The 21,337-nt window shown below is 38.4% G+C and overlaps 1 protein-coding gene across 7 annotated transcripts in view; it reads right to left on the bottom strand.

Moving 5' to 3' along the window:
* Phc3 (polyhomeotic homolog 3) overlaps positions 1–21,337 on the bottom strand; it is a 70,322-nt gene that overhangs the window by 7,961 nt on the left and 41,024 nt on the right. For 6 of the 7 annotated variants that reach the window (XM_085682373.2, XM_085682377.2, XM_085682378.2 and 3 more), the window contains 5 exons: positions 18,728–18,978; positions 10,620–10,779; positions 6,108–6,222; positions 3,942–4,074; positions 3,620–3,851 (listed from right to left, as the gene is read on the bottom strand). In XM_085682373.2, the coding sequence (XP_085538499.1) occupies positions 3,620–3,851; positions 3,942–4,074; positions 6,108–6,222; positions 10,620–10,779; positions 18,728–18,978 (891 nt within the window). Of the gene's footprint in view, positions 1–3,619; positions 3,852–3,941; positions 4,075–6,107; positions 6,223–10,619; positions 10,780–18,727; positions 18,979–21,337 lie in introns of those variants that run through there. The other variant, XM_085682381.2, reaches the window with a different exon arrangement.

Raw genomic sequence — 21,337 nt, 5'->3', positions numbered from 1 at the left:
AACACTGCAGAAATAATAACAATAGGTAAGAAAAATCAGTCAATACATTGCATTTCCCATGCAAAAATGATAGGCTTTACACCTTATGGGCTCATATTCCCATAACATAACTTCACATATAGGCAGAGAGGAATAAAATGTTATTTTATAAAATAAAATAATAATCTGGAAATATTTTCTAAAGTGTCAGATTATAAACTTCCATTACCACCCAAACCTTCTTTGAATTCGCATAACTCCAAGTATGTCTAAAATATTTGTATTGCTCCCTCAGAGAGAACAAACCCCCCAGTATTAACATGTTACAGGACGGCTGACACACACCATACTGTTCAACTCGTAATGTCAACTTCAAAGCTTAACATCACTCAAGTCATTTCTACTCATTTTTTTTCTCTGTTAGCCTGTGTAGGCTGGTCTTGAACTTACCTTGTTTTCCCACATACATGCTAAGGAAAGTGCCTTAGCCCCCATCCGTTTTTTAGAACCCAGAATCCTGAGAATGGCAGGCGAGTGCTCTACCTCTGAACATGTCACCACACCCCTTAGCTCGCTTCACCTTAACTTTTTGGTAAAAATAAAATAAAATAAAACATGCAAAGCAAGCTGTCTCTGAAATCATGAAATCTTACTTGGCAATCTTCTGCCAAGCAAGCAGTGCAAAGCCTCAACCTAAAGTAGGCTCCACTATCTAAACCCAACTATTCTATGGCCTACCAAATACCCAATCATTTCTATCATAGGAAAGAGACCTCTAAGCTCAGTAATGAACTAAGGAGTCCAAAGAGAAGAGAATGCAAAAACATAAAAGCTTCCTCACAAACAGTGAAAGTATAAAGTTAGCTTAAGAACAAGACCTAACAGCTTCACAGCCTTTTTGTATTCAAATCAGTATTCCAAGGTGGAATCACAGAAGCAGATGATTAGAAAAGAAAATGATTAATTTGCACCTTGGAATACAACAGTTTGCTAGGATGATTCTCCTTTCCATTGTCAATGTCATCATCTAGCTTGTAAGATGACAAGGTCTACCCACAGACCAGGAGCACCCCCAAAGCACTACAGTGCAGCAGACATTTACATAAGGATGGGTGAAGAAATGATAACTGGAAACATGTCACCCACTGTGGAGAGCTGTCTGTGGAGTAACGTGCTTCACGCATGTGCTCACTTGAGTGGCCATCATTTTCCTTAGTGCCCCTCACTGGCTGTTATTTCTTCCTTTACTGCATCTTATAGAGCAGCCAGCTTTTCGTTTCTCTATTTTGGTAATTTCTCAGACTTTCAAAAATTTATATTTCAAAGTCCTGTATGTAATTTGTATGGCTTTGCCCAAGTACCACACATATAGATGAAACGGGATTACTCACCATAGAAAAGCCCCTTTTTCTTTTCCCAGAAGTAGCTCTCAACAAAACTGACTAATCTTGCATCTAGTTGTGACTTCATCCTTCTTTTATGGAAGAACTAAGGTTCTTCTCTCCAGTCTTATTTATAAGAACCAGGGAAGGAAAGAGAGAAAGAGGATAGGCTTACTTAGATTCAGAAATGAGGAGTAAAAGAGAGGGGACCACAAAAGCTGCACTGGGAAGAGAAACAAAAAGCTCCTGAGAGGAAGCACTCAGCATGCTCTTCTTCCTCTTGACTGAGGTTCCTTTCCAGATGTCAGTTTGTAGGTAGACAGTAAAGGCACTAGCAAAATAATTTTAAAGTGTATTGGGAAACAGCATGATTAAATAGTATGCATTATCATCATTTTTAGATCCCAATTTTCTCAAGCCAACCACAAAAAGTATCATTAGCACAAAAATGAAAAAAATATGAAGTGACTTATAGAAAGGAGACAAGCACACATCTAGAAACTCACTGGGGAAAAACAAGATGTTTTTTTAAGTATTCAAGATTCTCTGAATAAAAGTTCTGTGAGAACTCAATACCCTGACTGACAGCGGCTCACACTGCGAGAGCCTGAAGCCGAGCCCTGAGTACATTACACACAGGAGGCAGCCAGGCAGCTTTGCTGCCTCATGACCGAGGAAATAGCTCTAGGTAACACACTGGCCCTGCTCATGTCTCACCTGAATTTTCCAGTGTCCACAATCAATTCTCCCACTTTGAAATCTAAATCAAAACATCCTATGCACAAACTGACCTCACTAAAGTTGCAGGAAAGACACCAAGTGCCACTCAATACTGCTGTATAAACATGTCCCCAAAGACATATACAGAAGCAGTTATACTTTAAAGAAATAATTCCTACTTTACTTTTCTACAGAGAAATCCAATCTATGGATTCACAGATCAGCATAGAATAGTCCTTCTGAAAGGGCAGTTCACTAAAGTACAGAAGATAGCCTGAAATTGGTTAACCAGAAGGGCTCTGTGCCCACAAGTTCATGCTACTTCTCACCCTAACAGTTCTGAGACTGAATCTCCTACCTGGGTGCCTTAACATAGACCCACTAAGCACTTAATAACATGATAAAACAAAAATAACAGAAACCCAGGAATAAAAATACAGGGGCCCTGACTAGAAGGAAGCTCATCCTATCTGAAAAGAAAATGTAAGAGATCACAAAATGTATACGCTTATTCCTACTATGAGAAAAGCTTGTAAAAATACTCAAGAAAAAGAAACAGCCTGAAGGAGCTCAGAAAGATATTTATAAATACCAGAAAGGCAGAAAGAAAGCGAAACACATTTTCCTGGTATAAGATTTACCCTAAGCTACTCTAAGATAAACTTTTGGAAAAGCAATAACTGACTGCACAAATAGGATTATTGGTTGGTTAAAGCAATTCAGAAATACTACCATTTCATCAGCAAGGAAGGGAGGGAGGGAGGATGGCCTAAATAAAACCAATCAACACTGTCTCTTCTTAATGATATGTAATGATCTTAAATGCAAATGAACTCAGTAAAAGAAGAAGGTCTAGCCGGGTGGTGGTGGGGCATGCCTTTAATCCCAGCACTCAGGAGGCAGAGACAGATGGATCTCTATGAGTTTCAGGCCAATTTGGCCTACAGAGTGAGTTCTAGGACAGCCAGGGCTACACAGTGAAACTCTGTCTCAAAAACACAAAAGGGGGGGTAGGGGAAGCTGAAGCTAGTAGGTAAGTATCAGAGAGCAGGCAGCCATAAGAAGGTCACCCTCAGCATTAGAATGGATGTCACATTTTTACAAAGAAATCAAGTTTGTCCTATTCTACAGTGTTAATTAGCTTTCAAAAATACACGCACAAAAAAATATGGTCTTTCTTGTTTCAGTTTCTAAAAGAATTGTCTGAGGAAACAAAGAGGAAAATGATTAGAAAATAGAGAAGCAGAAGGGGAGAAGTGTCTGATTCACTCTCCTGCCCTCAGAGAAGAGAGCACCTTACCATTCACTGACTGGGCATCAGAGCAACGGCAGGACTAGTCAGTCCGTTTTTTACTCGTTTGGGGGCATGAAGGAGTGCACAGTCATTCTGAGGACAGGTAAGAGAAAGCAGGTCACATTTCAATAGCAAACGCACACACAGTTTCTCTAGCCTTCAATGCCAAAGCTGTGGATGGACGTAACGTCACTTTCTTGTGAAGGCACAAGGAAAAAGCATCCAGGCTAGGGGAGTCACATACCAGGCAAAGAATGGATGAAGGCCCAGACATCATCGACCGTCCATATAGAGGGCTCTGTCTGTGAAACTGGAAGCAAGTCACTGTTCTCAGGCATTTTCCTAATCCTCACATCACGCAGCTCACGTTCTCTTTCCCGCTCACTCTGCCTGCGCAGACGAGTTGTCATGGCAGTAGGCACAGAATCCTCATGAGAAGCCAAGTCTTCTTCTGCAGATGGATAAGTAATTGGAAGCTGGAAAATGCAGTAAAGTAAAATACAGCATTGCACTTTCCTTGCATTTCTGAAAAGGACATTGTACATTGAAGCAAGCTTTCTACAGACCTGCCTAAGGATATGTTCTCTTGCTGTTCCTTCAGGGCCACTTGGACGACGACCCCGATGCCCAAGACTTTGATTATCAGGCTTACGATTCCAACGACTAAGTGCAAATTTTTTAGAACAGCTAACATTGTACCTAAGAAATTCAAGAAAGAAAAATCAAGCAAAATATGGGACAACCAATTTAGAATTTAACTAATTTTAAAGTACAATTGTGACATAGTAAGTACTAGACAATTATTAAGGACTGTAATATCTCACAAAGTACAACTATCTTATTGAATGGATTAACCTACAGGTCAAAAATGGCCTGTTATATTATAAAATATCTCTCAACATAATACTGGACACCTATAACAAGGTAATAGTATTTTCTCTTGATTATAGAAGAATAATAAAAAACCTGCAAAATGCAGAAGATAACTTGCAACATAGCAAGAAAATTCATGGTTCCAGAAGAGATATTTTGTAATAAATATTTCCAAAGCTTATTTAAACTATTTAATATGTAATATATTCGGGGTTTTGCTTTGTCTTTTGCTTTTAATGTATATGCAGGTACTGGAGTACATATGTGTGCAGACATATCTACACATGTGGATACTAGGGTTTGGTTCTCAGCACACAATGAAAGCCCACAACTCCTGAACCCCCAAGTCTAGGGGCTCCAATGCCCTCTTTTGGCTTCTATATCAGGCACACACAAAATGCACATATATTTTTAGAGGCAAAACACACACATATTAATTTTGTTACTGATAACTATTCTAGAATAATATATGTAATTTTGTTTACCTATGTTTTATGAAAATATCAGAGATGAAAGTAAGGAATACTCTGAGAAATAATAGACTATTTGTCCTCTAACGATGCAAATGTCCCTGAGAGCCACTGAAATAACTGAAAAAGTCCTGCTGTGTTCATATGGGTTTATCTGTGGGCTCAGCAAAGTGAAGTTCTGATATAACTAACATATCAGGTGATAGAACGTACTACTGAAGAAAGGAGAGAACTAGTCTTGTGCCTGGCAATTAGTTCTTACAGATTTAGCTCTCTAAGAATGACAGCTAAGCACTTCCCTGATGCTACTCTTCCTCTCTTCCTTGCTCTGTCAGCCAGGCTTCACTATGCTAGGGTCCCTGACAGAAAGAGGTTCATCTGAAGTAGTCATTGTCTGGGAAAGGGAGTAGCAGACAGTGTAGAGTACCCTGAAAGACAGACCATTTCCCAGTCTGTAAGTGGTTCTGACCAGCATTAGAAAGCCACTGTTATTTCATGTGCTTCATGCAAACTGAACTTCAAGTTAGAGCATAAATCCTACACAATCTTATAGACTACTACCAATCATGAATAAACACTTGAGTAATGAACTGAAGCAATGAGTACACTTTTGAAAGAAATTTACTCTTATTATTCTCACTAAAGATAGTTCTTTGACAAGTATACAAAATGGTGTGGTCAAACAAGAAATTCACTGGCTTCTTAAGAGTGTATAAATTTCAAAATAATTAACCTAAGCATACCCCCCAGGTCTTCCAAAAGAGCATCTGATATTCGTAGCTGCTAAGTCATCTCTCCAGGTCCCGTATTAATCTTTATAAACTAGTGTTCTATCTGGTATGGTGGTACATTGCTATGACCTGTATTAATTTTTACAGACTAGGGTTCTATCTGGGATGGTGGTACATGGCTATGATCCCAGCACTTGAGAAGCAGAAACAGGAGGGCCATAGAATGTTGGAGACCAGCCTGGTCTATACAGTCAATTCAGACCAGCCAGGGCTATAATACAAGATCCTACATAAAAATTAATTTCAAAATTAATTAGTAATTAATTAGCTATGATTTTTAAAACCACAAAAATTAACATTCTATCATATACTTACATATGCTATAGGAGAGATTCTCCAAAGCATATCCTTGCACTGATGCTTCATGAGTATTCACTGTGAAACTGCATTATTAGTACATAAATATTTACATAAATAAAAATCTATTTAGTAAATTCTAGTAACGAGACACAGAGTAAGCGGCTGGCTGTTACACAGAGTAACCTTCCCGGTTGTTACCACAGCTAACTCCTACCAAAGCTCATCTATAACCACGTCTTGACTTTTTTTTTGCAAAAGTTACTGGTTCTCCTAAACAAATCCAAGAACACCAACATACCTTTTGGCACATGACATAGTACAGAATCGTTTTGACCGTAAAAATTCATTAGGATATCCCATTTTTCCACAGAATTCACACTTGAGCAATTCACTATCCATTTCTTCTAATGTCTCTAAAAAAGAAGGGAAAAGCCAAAAATCTGAGTGATCAAAATTTCTTTCAGCCTCTAATTCTAGTTACACAACATTGTCAGATCAAGATTTCCTCACCTTCTTTGGATCCAGAGCTACTCTGGCTGGGCTCCTACTAATTCCTTGTTTCTACATAAAAATGATGGGTTTTTTTCTATACAATAAATACATCTATACAAATAAGCATAGGCTGGTTTTGCTAAGAAACCAGCACATCTAGAATGTACAAACAACAATGTATGACTCACAAACACCGAGAAGTGAAGGTGAATGCCATATACTCACTGTCCACTAGAAAGGAACATTTTCAAAAGGCAGAATATGACATACGAGTTTGGTGCCCTACGCTATGAAGATTTACAGCAGAGAAACCCTTTCAATTCCTATGGAGAGAAGAATGGCTTCAAAACGGAGGAACTTTTGTATGTTTGATTTTAGTAAGACATATAAAATATTTGTTATGTGCAGTGTATGACCAATTTTATAAAGATATATAATGTCAATTTATAAAACAGTTCCTTTTAGTATTAAATAAAATTAATTCTGATTTTAAAATCTCAAACAGTCTCATAATGTTGAATTACTGGTGCATTTTCTAGGGTGCTCCCTGATAAGTAAATGCTAGTCCTAACCCCAACCCCAAACTAAAACCCTCTCCTTTACTATTACCTCTTCCTTCAGGCACAGCACCTAAAGCAAACAGCTCAATCTTCATGACCTTTCCCAAAGAGCTGAAGTAACTATTACATGGATGTTTGCTCCACTTCACAGTTTCCACATAAGGACTAAGAGTACTGGGGCTGAGAGGTGGCTCGGCAGTGAAGAGCACTGGCTTCTCTTGCAGAGGTCTTGAGTTGAATCCCCAGCACCCACATGGTAGCTCCCACTGATCTGTAAGGGGTCTGATGCCCTCTTCTGGTGTGCATGAAGACAGAGCACTCACACACAGAAGTGGGAATATGTTTCATATTGTGATATTAATATGGGATCTTGGGGTGCACAAGAAAGAAAGGTTAAAGTTTAAAAGTGTTTGCACTAACTTACCAAGGGGTCAACTGTACTGTTGTTTTGTTTTGGTTTGGTTTTGGTTTTTTTTTTTTTTTTTTGTCAACTTGACAGAAACTAGAGTCATTTAGGAAGAAGGAACTCAAATGAGGAATCACCTCCAGCAGTTGGCCTGTGGGCAGGTCTTTGGAGCTTTTTTTTTTAAAAAAAAAAATAAAAGATTGAGGTAGGCCCACTGTGGGCAGTGCCACTCCTGGTCCTGGATTTTGTACAAATCAGCAAGCTGAGCAAGTCAGTAAGCAGTGTTCCTTCATGGTTTCTGCTTCAGTTCCTGCCTCAGCTTCCTTTGATAATGGGCTGAAATAACCCTTCCCCTGCCAAGCTAGCTTTGGCCAACGTTATCACAGTAGCAGAGAAGCAAATGGTATGTTCCATGAATTTAATAGTTTGCTTATCTTAAAACTGGGTGGTTTTTAAACTGAAATTATACACAAACAAACAAAAAAAAAGCCACAGCCACAAAGTAAATGATGGCACCATTTTACTCTAAATTTTATTGCATGAATACCGGTGTATACAATAAAAATGCCGAAATTATAAAATGGCCTTGGAAAATCAAAACTATGAAAGACTTAAAATGTTAGCTTGTAGAAAAAGACAAGATCTCCTGAGTAAATTGGGAGCATGGGGACCTTGGGAGAGGGTTGAAGAGGGGAGGGGAGAGGCAGGGAGGGGAGCACAGAAAAATGTAGAGCTCAATAAAAATCAATAAAAAAAATATTAGCTTGTTTGTTTTGGTTTGGTTTGGTTTGGTTTGGTTTTTCAAGACAGGGGGGTTTCTTTGGTAGCCTTGGCTGTCCTAGAACTAGATCTGTAGACCAGGCTGGACTTGAACTCACAGAGATCTGCCTGCCTCTGTCTCCCAAGTGCTGGGATTAAAGGAATGTACCATCACCACCTGGCAAAATGTTAGCATTATGTAATAGTTCTCTACTCTGAAATATATTAGCCATCTTTAGATTTTCTTCTCCTTCTGTAACATCTTGTCCTGTCTCCCTGTAGTCCTTCCCTTCCTCTCCCTACTTAGACTGCAAGTGTCAGTCATATGTCAGACTTACACCCGACAGAGATGACCAGCACAATGCTGAACCCTTTTCAGTTTATTACAACTGCCACAAAAACTTGAATAAACCCTAGGTCTTCATCCATAAAATCCCCTCAAGCCCGAGGTCTTCACCCAGGGTCCTTCTGGGCCTGGCTCCCCTGTCTGTTCAGTGCTCCTCTGAGTCGATGTGCTCCTACAGCTCCTTATGCTCACATCCTCTGTACATCTGTTCACATCCTGATCAAAACTGGTTTTCCTGCCTGTAATCTTAGATTTAGGCTTGTTCCTTGTCTCGTTTAACACAAAACAGAGATCAAACTCATAAATATAAGAAATTCACCAAGCTGTAAATAACTTTCAGACAGTTCTGTCTTCTTGTTATCCACATCTAATATCTGCTGCTCTGGAACGGAGATCCCCTAGTGGGCAGGAGGGTACGCTTTCATGCCTTCCTGCGCAGCACACTAGCAGTGCTATATGTTGTCCATTATAGTTTATAAACTACAAAATCATGAAACATGTTCTAAAACTTCCCAGAAGTCCATGTTCCTTCTGTATATTCAGCAGGGTTGATATGATAAACACATTTTAGCCCAGACTTTTATTTATATACTTCTTACAGATACAAGCAAAAGAAGAAAAAAGAAAACCTAAACATTCATCTTCGCTACTTTTCATCTAAAATAAGAAATGTCCTCACATATAATCAACTAATTAAAAACATATATTTGAGAATTAAAATAAATAAAATATTAAATTCTAATAATGAAAGTCACCATGGTGACCTTGTTTGGATCCTGATGTTCATCAGATGACTGTGAAAGAACATGCTCAGATAACTAAGAAAATCTGAATATGGATCAGGTATTACACCAAAAAATTATTAATTTATTTAATTATGTAAGAAAATATCTGCTTTTAAGAGATACACACTGTATCAGTGAAATAAAATGACTACAACTTTCATAAAGAGGGAGGAAAGGATGGAGAAGTAGGAAAGAAAGGCAGCAAAGGGAAGTTTGGGAGAGAAGAAAGCAAAAAGGTGCATGGCATGAGACCATTCACAGCAATGGACCTGGGTACAGGGGAAAGTGCACAGCTCTTTCTAACTGAATGCTTAGAGCACTTCATGGTTAGGAATCTTCCACATCAGAAAAAAAAAATCAAACTGAGCTCAAAATAACCAAACATTAGTAAAAGTCATATGTTATATTATTACAGGCTTGGTGGTTCAAATAAGAAGTAAAAATGTTGACTATTTCACAACAGCTTATAAAACACCACCAGCGGCAGGTGCTACCCTCTAAGAGTCTGAAGGATGACAGTTTAACTTACCAACATGTCACTTTGGTAAATTTAACATTGTGTAAAAACACACAATAAAGTAACATAAACGAAATGAGTATTTGCAAAAGAATAAATTAATTTTAGAGACTCGAAGGATAATTATGAAGACAAAGATGTTAATGAGTTCACCATTGTAAGTCCCTGACTAAACACTTCAGACTGAATGACATCAACTGAAGGGCCATGATCAAATGATAAGAACAATCTCTTATGAAGACTCCTACACAATACAGCTAGGTTGTTTTGTTTCATTGTTTATTTTTTTAAGCACACATTCAGAATCTCATTTTTAAAAAAAGTACAAGCTTTGCTAACTATAAATAGGTAACCTAGAAGGCACAGAACATCAGTTTTGTGTTTACCTGTGTGAGCTTTCCCTCAATCATTTTTATCAATTTGACTTCTAAGGGATATTTGGTATTAGAGTATAGTCAGTTGAAAAGGAGCTAGGGCAGTAAGGAGATTAACAGTATTTTTTTTTCTTAGAACAAATGTTATCATCTATTGGCTGAAGAGAACATCCTGAATGTAACTGTAATACCCAGCTTATAACACCCATCACAAGAATAAATCTAAAACAACACACCTAAATGCTTTATATTTTGAAGCAAATTCAGTAAAACATTCATTTGTTACTTATTAGGTCTGCTTTTTAAAAGCAAGAACTGATTGTTTCAAATTGTTTTCCCTCACTAGAAATCTAACACTGTATAAATCAGCACCAATATTACTGCTGTCCTAGTTACTGAGTTACCAGAGTGGTCAGTGCACCCATTATTCTGGTTAGAGTGTTCACATACTCGCTGTATGTAAGCAAAACTGAATTCTTTCCAAGTGAAAACCTATGCAGAATAAAAGTTTATCCTATTTTTCAGCAATGAAAGTCAAAGTTAAAGAAAAGATTCGATGAGCGCCACAAACCTTCAGCAATCATGTCCTCCATCTCGGTGTCAGACGAATTATCTGCATGCTTTGTATTATTCTGTAGTTCTGGCTGAACACACACAGAATTCACCACCTGATTATCCAAAAGAGGCCTCTTTTTCACAGGTTGGTCTATCAGCAAAGATGAGCGACTCACCTTTAAATGGAAAAGAAATGATCTCTAAAAATTAATCAGAAATAAATGAGTCTAATTTTTAAAATGACCCCTCTGAAAGAATGGTAGTTGTGATATTTACTTACTCAATCATCAAATCCAATAATTAAGGGCAAAGGTTCTATACATATGCACTACTGCTAGCCAGCAGCAGAATACACACTGCAATCATATACAATGCACTGGTACATTAGGCAAGTAGATTTTTTTAAAGTCTTAAAAATTTAGTGATTCCTTACATATGTAATATTGAAAACAGAAGCAATCAAATTATCATGCACAATAAGAAAGCATTGAAAGGGAAGCAGTTGCTGCTTGAATTGATTTATTTTGCAGTTCTGGGGACTGAATCCAAGGTCTTACACTAACTATACCCTCATCTGTTTCTTTAGAATGTTTTATTGTTGTTGCTGTTGTTTATGTGCATTGGTGTTTTGCCATGGGTGTTGCGTGCCCTGGAACTGAAGTTACAGACAGTTGTAAACTGCTATGTGGGTGCCTGGAATTGAACATGGGTCCTCTGAAACAGCAGTCGGGCTCTTAACCCCTGAGCCATCTCTCCAGCCCTTCTTTAGAATGCTTTGAAGATAGCCTCTCACTATGTAGCTCCTCTAGTCTCAGCCTCTGTCCAGTGCTGGGATTATAGTCCTATGTAATGCCATGTCCAGCTTCACTTTTCATGGTACTGTTCAGTTCAGCAACCATCTCTTTTTCCCAAAGCTTGAACACACAAGACTAGCTCTCTAACACAAGTCTGTATGCATCTGCAAACATTTCATGATCTGGTGATGAAGACTGGGGAACAGTCATGGGTGTGTTCATCCTTGCACAGGGGATGCCTTTTCCCCAGTTCACACTGCCCAGAATATGTGTTGTGTCATTTACTTTGAGAGGGAATCTTGCTCACACTGAACTTGAACTCTAACATCAACAGCCTAAGTAACTGAGGTTACAAACCTGTGCCACGAGACCCAACTTATCATTATTAGCTCGCACATGGGGGGAGGGGTGATAAGGATGTACCACAGTACATATGTGGACAGAAGAGAACAAATTTATGGGGTTAAGTATGCTCTTTCTACCTCTTTGTGGGTCAGACTGCCCAGTTAGCATGGAAATGGCTTTTACCTGCTCACCATCTTGTTGGTGGCTTTTAAAAATACAGAAACACCGAATAGACTGGATCAGAAAACAAATTCCCTTTGGCACATAAAAATCACTAAATACACAGAAAAGAGAAAGTATTAGAAGCTGCAAAAGAAAAGACCAAGTAACATATAAAGGGAGACCTATCAGAAAAACAGCTGGTTTCTAAATGGAGACTCTTAGAGCCAGAAGGGCCTGGACAGAAGTTCTACTCACTCTAAGAGACTATGGATGGCCAGCCCAAACTACTATATCGACTAAAACTTTCAATCTCCATAGATGAAAAGAGTAAGACATTCTATGATAAAACCAAATTTAATAATTATCAAGGGGATACAAATTGGAAAGGAAGAAGTCAAAATATCTTTATTTTCAGATAATATGATAGCATACATAAGTGACCCTAAAAATTCCACCAGGGAACTCCCTACAGGTGATAAACACTCTCAGCAAAGTAATTGGATATAAAATTAACTCAAAAATCAGTAGCCCTTCTAAATACAACTGACAAATGGACTGAGAAAGAAACCCAGGAAACAACACCTTTTACAATAGCCACAAATAATATAAAGTATCTTGGGGTAACTCTAACCAAGCAAGTAAAAGACTTGTATGATAAAAACTTCAAGTCTTTGAAAAAAAAATTGAAGAAGATGTCAGAAGATGGAAAGATCTCCCATGCTCATTACTACCAAAAGTAATCTACAGATTTAATGCAATCCCCATAAAAACTCCAACACAATTCTTCACATATCTTGAAAAGAAATTTTCAGCTTCATACGGAAACACAAAAAAAAAAAATCGGATAGGCAAAACGATCCTGACTAGTAATAGAACTTCTGGAGGTCTCATCTTCCCTGACCACAGATTGTACTGTAAACTACGGGAATGAAAACAGCATGGCATTGGCATAAAAACAGACATGTCTGTTAATGGAATCAAATTGAAGATCCAGAGAATCCACAAACCTTATCCACACACCTATAGACATCTGATTTTTTTTTTAAGACGCCAGAAAAACACACTGGAAAAAAGACAGCATCTTCAACAAATGGTGTTAGTCAAATTAGATGGTTGAATGTAGAAGAATCCAAATAGATCCATACTTATCACCATGTACAAAACTCAAGTCCAAATGGACCAGGCTCAACATAAAGCTGCATACACTGAATCTCATAGAGAAAGTGGGGAACCGCCTTGAATTCACTGTCACAAAATACTTTCTGAACAAAACACCATTAGCACAGACACTAAGATCAACAACTAATAAATGGGACCTGATGAAACTCAGAAGCTTCTGCACAGCAAATAATACTATCAATAGAACAAAGCAGCAGACTACATACAGAATGGGAAAAGATTTTTACCAACTACATATCCAATAGAGGACTAATATCCAAAATATAGAAAGAACTCAAAAAACTAGGTATCAAGAAAACAACCCAATTTGAAAATGGGTACAGATCTACAGTCCTCAGTCATAATCAGAGAAGCTTCCTTCTTCAGCAATGAGACTAAATATAGAAACCCACAGTCAGACAGAGAGGGACCTCAGAATACTCAGCCCTAAATGGAATGTCTCCATCAAATCCCTCCCTTCAGAGTTTAGGGAGCCCTGTGGAAAAGGAAGCAGAAAAAGTGTAAGAGCCAGAGGAACTGAGGCCACCAAGAAAACAAGCTCTCTAAATCAACATGATTAAGGGTCACATAAACCACAGAGCCTGAGGCAGCAAACAAGCACCTTCACAGGTCTGTACCAGGTTCTCTGCAAGTTATTTTATGGCCTTCAATTTAGTGTTTTTATGGGATTCCTGAGTTTGCAAATGAGCAGGTCTCTGACTCCTGAACCTTCTCTTGGGCTTTTTTCCTTCTGTTCTTTGGTCCTGTTCAACTCTGAAGTGATAGTTTTGCTGTATTTTATTTATTGTCCCTTAGAAGCCTGTTTCTTTTTCTAGTGAGAGACAGAACGGGAGTTGATCCAGATGGGAGAGGAGGTAGGGAGGAACTGGGAGGAGCAGATGGAGGGGAACCATAATCAGGATATATTATGTGAGAAAAATAAATCAAATTTCAATAAAAGAAAAAAATGGGGACAGATCTTAACAGAATTCTCAAAAGAGGAAGTCTAAATGGCTGAGAAGCACTTAAAGAAATGCTCAACATCCTTAGTCATCAGGGAAATGTAAATCAAAACTACTTAGAGATTTCATCTTACACCTATCAGAATGGCTAAGATCAATAAAACAAATGACAACTCATGCTGATAAGGATGTGGAGTAAGGTGAGCAATCATTCATTGTACAATCACTATGGAAATCATGTGGCAACTCCTCAGGAAGATGTGAGCTGCTTTACTCATGATCCAGCTACACCACTTGAGCATATAGTCAAAGGATGCTCCATCCTACCACAAAGACACTTGCTCAACCAGGGTCACTGCTACTTTATTCATAATAGTCAGGAACTGAAAACAACCTAGATGTCCCCCAAAAGATGAATGTATAAATAAAATGTACATTTATTTACACAATGGTATATCACTTAGCCGTTTAAAAAAAAGACATCATGTAAATGAACGGAACTGGAAAAATATCCTGAGTGAGGTAACCCTGACACAGAAAGACAAATATGGTATGTATTCATTTGTATGTGGGTACTAGCTGATAAGCAAGCTACAATTCATAAAATCACAGAGGTTAGGTGAGTAAGGGACTAGGGGAGGGAGGATAGGAAATAAAATAAATAGTTATGGATGTATGGAGCAGAAGATTCGAATGGGAAAATCAAGTGGGGAGGTAGAGGAAGAGGGGTACAATGGAGGGAACATGAGGAAAGACGGCTAAAATTTGAGGGATAGTGGTGTAGGAGATCCTTCTGTTTATGTGTTGTTTTCATTGCCTTGGCCTTTTGATAGGGCAGAACTTAGGTAGGCGGGGGGGGGGGACAGAACTGAATGCTGGGAGGAAGAAGGGTAAAGTCAGAGAAGCCATGGATCCTCTGCCTCAGACAGACACTGTTTAGAATCTTGCCGGTAAGCCTCAGCCACGTGGCGATACACAGATTAATAGAAATGGGTTAAATTAAGATATAGAAATGGGTTAAATTAAGATGTAAGAATTAGCCAATAACAAACTAGAGCTAATGGGCCATGCAGTGTTTTAATTAATACAATTTCTGTGTGGTTGTTTTGGGTGTAAACTAGCTGGGCGGCCAGGACAGGAGGAGGAGGCCCTCCTCCTACAGGATAGTAAGAAATACAGTAGAAGCCTCCTAAAATATATACATACTTGAGGGTGATCTAAAAGAAATCACCAAATAACAAGTAAACAGAGCCCCAACTTGTCACCAAATGAAGCTTCCAGTGCTTCCAGTACTGGGGTTAGGTTTCATCTACTTGAATTGTTGGCCAAAGTTGTCCCATGGGAATCTCAAACAACCAGGCTGCTGCCAAGACTACAGGCTGCTCTCTACAAACAGCAAGGCCCCAATGCTGAAGACAGCACCTACACAGCTCACTGAACATGAAGAAGTTGAGCTTGTGTCTACACAGAGCCTTCAGCCCCATGGTCTAGCATATTTGGTACAGGAGGGTGGGTACTCTGCGTGATATCAAAGGAGAAACATAAATACCAACCTAGCCACAAACCCTATGATCTACAATGATATTCTGCCGGCAAGATATGCAAGTGCAATAGTGCCATAAATCTTACGGGAGTAACCACTATCTGATCTGACTTAAGGCCCACTCCATGATATGGACCCCATACCCAACTGCTTGGGTGACCAAGAACCAAAGACTAGAAAGCCTAGGAACCTACAGCAAAACCAAATACTACTGTCCTACTTAAAATAATAATAATAATAAAATGACTCCTGATGACATTCTGCTATCCTCATAGATCAGTGCCTTGCTCAGCCACCACTGGAGAAGTTTCCTCCTGCAGCAGATAGGAACAAACACAGGGACCTGCAGTCAGACAATTCGCTGAGAATGAGAATCCTTGTAACATTCAAACACTAAACAAGGCTCTCCATCAAATCCTCCTCAGGGCTCAGGAAACCCACAGAAGAGGAGACAGAAAGAGTATAAGCTAGAAGGGATGGAGGACAGGAAATCAAGAAAGCAAGGCCCTCCAAATCAACAGGATCAATGCCTGTAAAGACTCAGAGACTGTAGCAGCATGCACGGGACCTACATGGGCCTGTACCAAATGGGGTCCTAGAGGTAAAAGGAGAAGTGAACACATGCACTCATCCCTAACCTAGAAGCAAGCTCTAATAACCACTTGCAAATAAAAGTTTAGTTTTCTCCAAGGGAGTCTCCCTGCAGAAACAAACTACTCGAGAACAGTCTGCATGTAGGCTGCAGGTCAACAGAAAACACGTCCAATAGGCATTACTGGAGGTTCCTTGTCTTAGAGTATAATATCAGGGCTTACTTTTTAATTATCTTATTTTTTATTTTTATTTTATTTATGGATATTTTTTCTGTGTCTTTGTACCCTACAAATCTTTTGCATATATATAAATGGCTTCCAGTTTAGTGTTTTAATGTAATTCTTGAATGTCCAAACAAGTGGGCTTCTGTGTCAAACGTTTCATGTGTCTTTTCTTGGTCTCTTTCCTTCTGTTTCTTTTTTCTTTTTCCTCTTCTGATGTATTAGTTTTTGTCTTATCTGATCATATTTTATTATTATCCAATACAAGCCTGTTTGTTTTCTAATGAGAGACAGAAAGGGGGATAGATCTAGATGGGATGGGAGTTCAAAGGGACAGAGAAGTAAAGGGAGGGAAAACATAATTAGGATATTTTATGTGAAAATAAAAACTACTTGTTTTATTTTGTTTTTTGAGACAAGGTTTCTCTGTGTAGCCCTGGCTGTCCTGGAACTCACTCTGTAGACCAGGATGGCCTCAAACTGAGATCTGCCTGCCTCTGCCTCCCGAGTGCTGGATTAAAGGTGTTCACTACCACCGCACGGCAAAAGTTACTTTCAATAAAAGGGGAAAAAAATCTGATTAAGCATGTTTTCAAGTTCTTCCTTCAGAATAATAATAATAAATGCAACACACACAAAGATGAACATTTTAAATGCTAGAGATGAAAGCCACAGCCACATACATGCTAAGCAAGACTGTACCAAAGACTTATACCCTTATATATTCATACTTTATATATTTTATAGATAAGGATGCTTATGTTCAAAGAGTTTAAATTACTTCTTTTTAACTTATTTCTGGTTTTTCGAGACAGAGTTTCTCTGTGTAGCAGTCCTAGATGTCCTGGAACTCATACTGTAGACCAAGCTGACACCAAACTTACAGAGATCCACCTGCCTCTGCCTCCTGAGTGCTGGGATTAAAGGGTAAACCACTACCGCCTGGCTAGATTACTTCTTTACAAAGCACTTCAAGACTAGCACTTAAGTCTTCAGCAAGCTAATCACTGTAATTATAGGACAAACAAGCTCCCCAAACACTGAGATGCTAACATCAACAACAAATAGTCATTGTGTTCAGCATCGTGAATCCTTATTTTAGAAATATTTTCAGGAAAATTTTAAGCCAAGAAAATGTACTGATTCTTTAGTCAAGTCCTCAGCTAACCTGGAAAGAATGCTGGTTGTAGAACGGGAGGGAACCGTGGCTTATTGGAAATTTCTATAGGGGCTGGAGAGATCTTCAGTAGTTAAGTACCCTAGTTGCTTTTTCCAAAGGACCCTGGTTTGATTCCCAGCACCCATATGATGACTCACAGACACCTGTAATTCCAGTTTCAAGGGTCTTACACCCTCTTCTACTTTCCAAGGGCCATAAGCACACATGTGGTGCACAACCATATATGCCGACAAAACACCATACCCATAAAATAATTTTTAAAAAAAACTATTAAAGTAGAATCAAAATTTTGTAATTAAAACATCTGTACTTATTTCAGTAACTTAATATGCCTCAAGCAAAATTTATAAAAGTAATTCTATTAAGCATGCTTATAGCAGATAAGGAAACAAACTTTCCATAAAATAATGTTTCAAAATACTACTACTTTTAGGAATTTACGCTATAAAAACTATTTAAAATCTGGATAACTTACATAAAAACGAATAATATCTTTCTCCCCACCCCACGTGAACAAGCATCTCAAACATGCTAAAAATGTATCCTACCACTAAGTTGTATCTTAGACTATTTAAACAGTGATAAGATGAAAACAGTGTTTGAGAGGATTTTGTATATTATGGTTGTACATAAGGTAGATTATGTCACATTTCAAAATGTGCAAAAATGTTATTAATGATAAATGCTCACTTATGAAGTAAAAGAATTGTATGCATAATAACAATCTTGATTATGTGAATACACATGCAGTGATATTATTATTTGTTCTAGATAGTTCAAGTTTTAAAGCATGAATTACTTTTATAACATGAAAAAGTTAAGCTGCAATTGTCACTACAATGATAATAATAAGTAATAGCTATGGTTAGTAAATGCCAGGAACAGCAAAGAATAATGCTAGCATATTTAATTCTAACACCCAAAGAGCATCTCCATCAGGCAGATAAGCAAAATTAAGATCAAAAATGGTTAATACAAAATGTCTCAGAACCTATATAGAAAAATACATAAAATATTAGAGAGTAAAATTCTTTAAAATACTCAAAAAATCAACCTTTAAAATAAGATTATAAGTATTTTCTTAGAGAACAACAGCAGACGATTTTTTAAGATAGTGTTATATGGTTAAAAATAACTTCTAAAACACAAAAAACTTTCTACTTACAGGAAATGGCTCCAATCCCTCCTGAATCACAAAACCTTCAATAACATGAGTCAAGATCTGTGGTTTGACAATAGCCTGTGGAGGTTTGTTTTCTAGGTTGGGAGCGCTGCTGGCCATAGATGTGCTATTGCCCCTCGTGGCAGCAGCTGGAATTAAGAGTGGTGGTGGAGGAACAGAGCCATGGGCAGGATCTGATGGAGACTTAATCACTGAAGCACTGACTGAGGCCACAGCAGGCAACTCCACTTGCTCTGAAAGAAAAGGGATGGACCTTTAGCCACCTGCCCTGCAGAGATGGAAGCTCACTCAGATCTGCTGTTTTCCAAGAGCATTATGCTTACTGTATAATTTCATCTGCACAATACCCACAGAAGGAATAAGCTAATTCCCCTTTCTATAGATGTACACTAACATGCTCAAAATTATCATCTAAACCATTTTTATTATCCCCATAAAACATGAAAATGTCGTAAATATCATTTTCAAAGTAATTTCAAAAATGATCAGTTGAATTTGCCTGCTTTTAAGTTATACAGGTAATAAATACCTTACATTCTCTCTAGTCCACATGATACCTAGATAATCATTTGAAAAATTAAAAAGGATGGAGAACCCCCTAAGTAAGTAGGAATTCCAGTGATTGAGCAGGTCATAGACTGTAACTCCAAAGCTGGGAGGTCCTCCAAATCTCTCAAACACGTTTTGCTTTCAACCTAGCATTGCTGTATGGGCTGATGGGAAATGTTGGGGCACTTAGCAGCCCATAGGAAGGGTCAGCTGACAATCCAATGGGTGAAGAGTTACTGCCGCCAGCAGCACCGGCCCTTGACTGTCAGTACTACAGCAGAGAGAAGTTTCTGTCTAGACATAATAGTGAGAAAAAATGTCTGAAGAAAACACAGATGTGTGCAAAGACCCTCACTGAGCACTTAGGCGGCTTTCAATGCTTTCATGCTGTACCTCAATTCATCCACAAGTAGCTTATGGGTGATCAATGTAATCAACTCCATCTTACAAATAAGGAAACCAAGATACAGAAAGATTAACTTACTTGCCTTAATGTCATACAACAAACAGGCAAGGAAACTGGGGCACTGTCCCAGACAGTATGATGCTAGAGCACATGTTAACTCTTCCCAACCAAGTGGTGGTGGCGCACACCTTTAATCCCAGCACTCAGGAGGCAGAGGCAGGCGGATCTCTGTTAGATGGAGGCCAGCCTGGTCTACAGAGTGAGTTCCAGGACAGCCACAGCTACACAGTGAAACCCTATCTCAAAAAACAAGGACTGATACCACTACCAGTTAATGATGCTAAAAATATAGTTGACTTAGATAGAAGAGAAAAAAAATAGGTTCTTTAAAAAACAGAAAACTCAACTGATGAAGCAGGGACTGGGGTTATAGATCACTGGAAAATGCATAAGTAGGAAGCAAAAGAATAAACCCCCTATACCACAAAATATATATTAAAATTCAAAATAAAAAATGGAAACACAAAGACCTTAGTAAGACCAATCTAATTAATATCCTGTAGGTTTCATCAACACTATTATAGCAATAATAAAGTAATGTATTTTCACAAAGATAAAATATTGAAACTTGTTTAATGCCATATAATTGACCAGGCATGATAGTGCACGCCTTTAATTCCAGCACTTATGAATCAGAGACAGGCAAGATCTCACTCTCTCTGAGAGTCCTAGGCCAGTGAGGGCTACAGAGTGAGACAGTATATCAAAAACAACCAACCCCCCCCCAGCACAAAATAAACCCAAAGCTACAGAAGCTATTTTTAACAAGAAAAAGAGGGAAAGAAAGGCAAAGAAGGAGAGGGGGGAGGGAGAAGGAAGGAGGGATGGGGAGATAGGAAAAGGAAGAAGGAAGGGGCAAGAAAAGCAAAGCATTCATAGATTGGTGACTTGCGAATGTCTGTGAATACATGCACGACTATCCACATGTATTATCAAGCAGAAACACTACAATATCCCTACCCATGTGTTCAATCATCACAAATACTTCTGTGGGACAAAAGACAAAAAAACACTATTAGGTATGGCTGAAAGTTATTTTTCTATAGAAAAAAAATCTATGGGGAACTAAAATAAAATAAAATTCGAAATAACTCTTACCAATTTAAAGACTTTTTTGCTCAATAAATATAAAACTACATGTTACGGTTTAAATGGACATTCCAAAATTCCTGTGTTAGGAACTTAATCCTCAACAGCAGTGTGAAGAAGTAGAACTTTATAAGAGTGTGATCAGGACCTCATTTCCATCGTGGAGGAACTGTCTAGGATGCCCACGTTCCCAGTGATGCTCAGCAGGAAGATCCTTCCCAGGTGTAGCACCTTTACAGTCCCCACACTTCAGAAACACAAGCCAATGGTTCCTGTCAGGTAGCCTAGGCTGGTTTCAAACTCCACATCTTCCCTCATCAGTCTCCTAAATGCTGATGCTATAGGCATTTTCACCATATCCAGATCAAACGCACAAAATGGACAAACACATTGCATTAAGTAGAGTTTTTCCAGAAAATACTGCTCAGTGATAATCTGATAAAATTTTTTGGTTTTTTGAGACAGGGTTTCTCTGTGGCTTTGGAGCC

The sequence above is a fragment of the Myodes glareolus genome, chromosome 20 (assembly GCF_982192425.1).
Source record: "Myodes glareolus chromosome 20, mMyoGla1.1, whole genome shotgun sequence".
Lineage (NCBI taxonomy): Eukaryota > Metazoa > Chordata > Mammalia > Rodentia > Cricetidae > Myodes > Myodes glareolus.
The sequence above is the reverse complement of the archived record's forward strand: the minus strand, read 5'-3'. Positions and strand labels throughout refer to the sequence as shown.